We start from the raw sequence: 6,978 nt of genomic DNA, 5'->3' as shown, positions 1-6,978 counted from the left end.
TACTTATGATCTCACAACTATATTAATAAAATAAGCATAAAAATGTAGAAGCAGATTCCACTAGTAATTTAAAAATGAGTTAGAAATCTAAAGAAGGAAGTATGGAATTCAAACGACAATTTCAACTTCATGATAGACTAATAAAGGTATTAGAATCTCAACTTATTTCTAGTTCTTCTGATGAAGCAGAACCAGATAAAGGAAATAAATCAATTAGATGAAGATGTAGATAGTAATTTTCTAAACTTATTACAAGAAATAACTTCAAGAAATATTTGGTAAAAATAAATATTCAGGTAAATGATTTTGTGATAGATGCAATTGCACTGTTTGATACAGGTGCAGACTTAAACTGTATAAAATCAGATTTAATCCCTAAAAGATATTGGTCAAAAACTGAAAAACTAAGTACTGCAAATAAATCTAAATTAGAAATTATAGGTAAAACAGATGCACAAATAGTAAACCAAGGTTTAGAAATAAACACAGTATTTTTTTATCACCTCAAATAAATTATATGGTTATATTAGGAACCCCTTTTATCAATTTAATAACATATTCAGTTAAAGAGGATTGTATTAAATTTAAAATAAGAAATAGTACAGTTAAGTTAGAATTCACTGAAAAACCTAAGAAGAAGCAATTAAATCCTTAAAAGCTCATTCAATTAAAATACTAGAGATTAATTCTTTAATTAAATCTAGAGAAGAAGATTTAAAAGATGCACGAAATAATATGTGTTTAAACAAAATTAAACAACAATTAGAGACTAAAGAAATACAAGATAAAATCACAACATTAAAAGAATTTATGGAAAAGGAACTATGTGCTGATCATCCACATGCTTTTTGGGATCGTAAACAACACATAGTAGATTTACCATATGAAAAAGATTTTGATGAGAAAACTATTAAAACTAAAGCTAGACCAATTCAGATGAGCCTGAATTGATAGAGCATTGTAAAAATGAAATTCAGGATTTACTCAATAAAAAATTAATATCTAAATCTAGAAGCCCATGGTCTTGTGCAGCTTTTTATGTCAATAAAAATGCTGAAATAGAACGTGGTGTTCCGAGATTAGTAATAAATTATAAACCATTAAATACGGCTTTAAAATGGATTAGATATCCAATTCCTAATAAAAAAGACCTTCTAAAAAATTTATATAAAGCAAATATTTTCAGTAAATTTGATATGAAATCTGGATATTGGCAGATTCAAATTGATCCTAAGGATAGATATAAAACTGCATTTACAGTTCCATTTGGTCAATATGAATGGAATGTAATGCCTTTTGGACTAAAAAATGCTCCTTCTGAATTTCAGAGGATTATGAATGATATTTTTAATCCTTATTCTAAATTTTGTATTGTATATATTGATGATGTACTTATTTTTAGTACAACTCTTCATGAACATTTCACACACTTAAAAACATTTTGTATGGTAATTCGACAAAATGGTTTGGCCTTAAGTAAAACTAAAATGGATTTGTTTAAAACTAAAATCAGATTTTTAGGTCATTATATTGAGCAAGGTAAAATTCAACCCATAGAAAGAACCCTGGTATTTGGAGAAAAATTTCCAGATGAAATTACTAATAAACTCCAATTACAAAGGTTTCTTGGTTGTTTAAATTATGTCATTGATTTTTACCCTAATTTAAATTGTATGTTAAAATTATTGCATGATCGATTACGAAAAAATGCTAGTCCTTGGACGGATAAGCATACTCAAATAGTTCAAAAGATAAAATCTTTAGTAAAAGAAATACCATATTTATATATTCCTAATCCTACAGCATTTAAAATAGTTGAAACTGATGCTTCTGATATAGGCTATGGTGGTATTTTAAAACAAAAACTTGATAATAAAGAGCGTATAATCCAATATACTTCAGGACATTGGACTCCCGCTCAAGTTAATTATTCTACTATTAAAAAGGAAATTTTAAGTATAGTCATTTGTATAAACAAATTCCAATCTGATCTTTTAAATCAAAATTTTTATTACGTATCGATTGCAAATCTGCTAAAGATGTTTTACAAAAAGATGTTCAAAATCTTGCCTCTAAACAAATTTTTGCACGATGGCAAGCATTATTAAGTATTTTTGATTTTGATATTGAATTCATTCCTGGTAATAAAAACAATATTCCAGACTTTCTTACTCGTGAATTCTTACAGAACAATGGGCAAGAAAAAGGATAAGGGAAAAGCCATTAAAGAAGAATCCGACTCACCCACTAAAGCTCTTTCTGAGCATTCTGAAGACCTCACTAAAACCCCAGCCTTAAACACTAAAACCTCTAAAGATCTTCAAAAATGGATTGAACAACTTAGTCAATCTCCTGAAGTTTTAAAGGCGTTGCAAGGTATAGCATCTTCTTCCACAGAGGATGCAGGTATGTCTTCTAAACTTAAAACGATCGTGCCCGTTCATGGTACGGCTAGTCTGTCTCAAACGGTAGACAGTAAAGACTTATCAAATCCGTTGATGGCTGTGGATTTGCCAAAAATCCAGTATACTCCTCAAAGTATACATAAATGGTTTGTTAAAAATATTTTTGATTATGAAATTGAGATCGAGGATGGGTATAATAATATTAATCCTTGGTCAATTTTAAAACACTACTACCCTGAGGATTGCTATTTTACTCCAAATGATCTTTCAAAACCTAAGGAATATTATCATAATATCTTACTTGATACTGACTCTGTAAAAATTAAACATAATTTTGATCCTAAAAATAAATCTATTATTTTGTATTCTTCCATAAAAATCCAAAGAGTTATTCATCCTAAAGATTGGCCTGCTCCATCCCTTTATACTCCAGTAAAATTCAAAGTTTTATATAAGCATATGCATAGTACTACTTATAATTATTTTGATTATAAAGACGCATGGGAAAAAGTTTTCTATATTCAAAATCCCATTGCTACTCATTCGTGGTTAATTTATTTTGATCAGTCTTTTCGTATTGTGATAACTTGCAAATCCAATTTTCTTTTATTGTTATATTTGTGTTGATTTGGTGTCATTTTGTGCTTAAAAGAGTGGTTTAACTTGATTTATTGTTTTTATGCTAGGAAAAGTTGGATTTGATATGAATGAAAAAAAGGAGCACAATTGAAATGTTTTGGAGCAAGGAAGGAGCTGCTGGAATTTTGGAACACAAATGCAAGCGTTAGGCTCTTAGCCTTGGGCAAGACTAAGCAGGAAATCAGACCAGCGGACTGATTGTGACATTATTGGCTGGTCACGACTTCTTCAACTAATTCCAGCACGTTTTACAGCCACATGATGATATTAGACACAGTTTTTAGTGGGTATTTTTATTGTATTAGTGGACCCCACCTTCTAGGGGCTATTTAAGTCGAAATTAGGTCTTTTTGTGGATCATCTTTTGCCTCCCTTGGGTTGTGACGAATTTGACAGAATTTTTGAGAGATTTTTGCCGAACTTTCAATTCTTTGAGGATGTTTTCTTCCATAGCCATGTGTGGCTAAACGTTCTGTTCAGTTAAGGCTAAACCAAGGTAGAAGTTTGATTTCGATTGTGAGATTATATTGAACTTAATTGAATTTCTTTATTCTATTGCATTTATATTCTTTCTGTGATTTATTGGGAAAATATATCCCCTAGCGAAATTTATTGAATGATTTAACAGGGCCCGTTATTTGTTTGGTAGAAATTTCCATAGCTATTCGGCGTAATCAAATCCGTAATTGTTTGGTTAGGTTGATGCAGTAGTAATTAATATAACTAATTGGGTAGAACTTTTAGGTTGTATTAAGAAAGAATATAATCAGATTTAAATGGATGCTCGTAGTTTCTGTTAATCTGGGCAGGGTTCTATTAGATTTTAAAGCGGTTAACAGTTAAATCCTTCGTCGTACTTAGGATTGCTAGTTAATTAGGGGTTGTTATTAGATCGTATCTTAGCAACCTATTCCTACGGTAGAATTGGTTGGGTTGACGTTCTTTCTGGCTATAACTTGTCTGTAATATGAATTAAGGAATTAATCTTGAATCAATGATCACTCGAATCAAATCTTCGAACCGCGGTATGCCTTGGCTGAATTTTCTATCAATTGTTCAGGTTCAATTTTTAATTTTATTGCATTTATTTCTTTGATTTAATTTTAATTCGTTTAGTTCGATTATTAAATTCCCCCGTTTCAATATCTATTTTTAATTTTATTTTCAGTTCTGGTTATTTTCGACAAAGCTAATCCCTAGGGTTCGACCTTCTCACCATATTTACAAGTTTTATTTTGTAAGAGCAGGTTAATTATTTTTGGCGGATTCGACGCCCGTCAAATTTTGGCGCCGTTGCCGGGGATAGTTAACTTTACTGTTTGTTGTCTTTTTGAATGACCAGGTCTGAAAATTTGCCAATATATTTGATCCTGAGATAGAGAAAACAGCCCGCTCACTAAGGAGACAAGCGAAGAGCGAAAGTGGGCCGAATCGATTTCCGGAACTGAACCGGAAAGTCCAGCAGCTGGTCACCTTGATTTTACAGCTGAAACCGAAGAAGAAAGTCTAGCAGGAAGAGATTCTTACAGAAATTGACCAAGAGGAAGTTATGGCCGAAAACCGCACTGTTCGAGAGCTACAGGCTGCCCCTGTAGAGCAGCAGCCTATGTGTATTACTTACCCGGAGTTGGAAGCGCCATTTGAGCTTAAATCGGGTCTTATTCATCAACTTCCGACTTTCCATGGAATAAGACCGAAAACCCGCATAATCACTTGAAGGAATTCCATGGAGTTTGTTCTAGCATGAGACCGCAGGGGGTAACTGAAGAGCAAATTAAGTTGAGGCATTCCCGTTCTCACTTAAAGATGCTGCTAAGGAGTGGTTGCTTAATCTACCTCCAGGTTCCATCACCACATGGCCTGATATGGCCCGAGCATTCTTGGACAAGTATTTTCCCGCTTCTAGGGCAGCCATCATACGAAGAGAAATTTGTGGGGTTAGACAAAAGGCTGGAGAGAGTCTTTATGACTATTGGGAGAGATTCAAGAAGTTATGTGCAGCCTGCCCGCAACATGGGATGTCTGAGCAGTCCCTAATACAGTACTTTTATGAAGGGATGCTTGACATGGAAAGGAAGATGGTTGATGCAGCTAGTGGGGGAGCACTTGTTAATAAGACTCCATTCGCAGCAAGAGAGATTATTTCCACTATGGCCGCCAATTCACAACAATTTGGCCAAGTTGAAGAACCCTCCAGGAAGCTATATCAGGTATGTGATTCTTCCATTCAGTCTCAACTGAACGAACTAACCTCTATTGTTAAATCTATTGCTGCAGGGCAACCTGTGAAGAGAAGTGTGTGCGAGGTATGTTGCAGCGATCACCCAACTGACACATGTCCATCATGGTATGGTGATCAAGAGCAAGTTAACGCTATGGGAGGATATTCGGGCAGCCCCAAAGACCGATGGGTAACACCTTCAATAACTTGGAAGAATCATCCTAATCTTAGCTATGGAAGCCACAACCAAAATTTCCAAGGATACCAACCAGCTAGACCACCTCCTCAACAAGCTCCTCCCCCAAAAATACCATTGGAAGATATTGTGAGGTCACTTGCCACTTCTCAACAAGAATTCCAGCAAGAAACGAAAAGGGAATGCAGAATATGGAACAACAAATTAGTCAACTTGCATCTTCCTTGAGTAGACTGGAAACACAAGGGAAGCTTCCTTCCCAAACGGTGGTAAACCCAAGGGAAAATGCAAGTGCGATCACTTTGAGGAGTGGTAAAGAGCTAAACACAGCAGCCCCTAAAAAAGGCAGCAGCAGTTCTAAGGAAGAAGCTGAAAAGGAGGTAGAAATTCACCGAAATGGGCCTTCCGAACAGCTGAAGTACGGCAGCCCCAAACCTTTACTGTTCAGCCTCCTTTTCCCGAGAGATTGGCTAAAACAAGGAAGGAAAGTGAAGAGAAAGACATTTTGGAGACCTTTCGCAAGGTGGAGGTGAATATTCCATTGTTGGATGCTATTAAGCAAATACCCAAGTACGCAAAGTTTCTCAAGGAACTTTGTACCAACAAAAGGAAGGTAGATAGTGTTGAGAAGGTGGAGATGGGTGAAGTTTGCTCCGCCATGATTCAAAGAAAGAGGCTCCCACCAAAGTGTAAAGATCGAGGTATGTTTGCTATTCCTTGTAAAATAGGCAATGTAGGGATTAAGAGATCTATGTGTGATTTAGGAGCTTCTATAAATGTCATGCCTTTATCTGTTTACTCATCTTTCAAGGGTTGTCCCTTGAAAGAAACGCGTATTATTATTCAATTGGCAGACAGGTCTATAGTGTATCCCGTGGGATTGCTAGAAGATGTTTTGGTTCAGGTTGGTGATTTAATTTTTCCAGCAGATTTTTGTACTTAATATGGAGGATGATAAATCCTCGACTGTAGCTGATTTATTGCTTGGGAGACCTTTTCTCCGCACTGCAAGGACAAAAATTGATGCTTATGAAGGCACATTATCTATGGAGTTCGATGGTGAGAAAGTCGAATTTAATGTTTATGAGGCTATGAAGTACCCTAGTGATGTGTCTAGTATTTGTTCTATTGATGTAATTGATCCTTTAGCACAAGAAATGTTTGAATTAAATGCTGTTGACGAGCTTGATTTAGTGCTTTGCAGGAATATTAATATGGACAGTATTAAAGAGATTGAGGAAACCTTCTTGTTAATGAAAATGTACAGGAAATTGTGTGCGAGATGGAGACAAATCAGCCCCTAACAAGCAGCCGCAGCCATATTGTTTTGCCTTCTCACCATGAGAAGCTTTTACCATCTGTTTTGCAGGCACCCAAGTTAGAGTTGAAACCGCTGCCCGGCCACTTAAAATATGCATTTTTGGGGAATGGAGACACATGCCTGTTATCATCTCCAGCAAACTTAGTGAGGTTGAAGAAGAGAGCTTGGTTCAAGTTCTTAGGGAGTATAAAGAGGC

General features: G+C 35.2%; 1 protein-coding gene and 1 non-coding gene across 2 annotated transcripts; one reads left to right on the top strand and one right to left on the bottom strand.

Annotated features, from left to right (window-relative positions):
* Positions 1 to 4,593: 4,593 nt before the first annotated feature.
* LOC149497658 (uncharacterized) lies at positions 4,594 to 6,404 on the top strand. Its single transcript, XM_089719245.1, has 4 exons — positions 4,594 to 4,699; positions 4,887 to 5,595; positions 5,694 to 5,841; positions 5,910 to 6,404. The coding sequence occupies exons 1-4, from the start codon at positions 4,594 to 4,596 to the stop codon at positions 6,402 to 6,404; spliced, it is 1,458 nt and encodes a 485-aa protein (XP_089575371.1).
* LOC149497659 (small nucleolar RNA R71) lies at positions 4,958 to 5,064 on the bottom strand. The gene has a single exon (XR_016320288.1). It is a non-coding gene; the product is annotated as a small nucleolar RNA R71 (small nucleolar RNA).
* Positions 6,405 to 6,978: the final 574 nt, after the last annotated feature.

Source organism: Jatropha curcas, chromosome 3 (assembly GCF_041381405.1).
Source record: "Jatropha curcas cultivar XTBG-Jc1 chromosome 3, XTBG_Jcur_1.0, whole genome shotgun sequence".
NCBI classification, from domain to species: Eukaryota; Viridiplantae; Streptophyta; class Magnoliopsida; order Malpighiales; family Euphorbiaceae; genus Jatropha; species Jatropha curcas.
The sequence above is the reverse complement of the archived record's forward strand: the minus strand, read 5'-3'. Positions and strand labels throughout refer to the sequence as shown.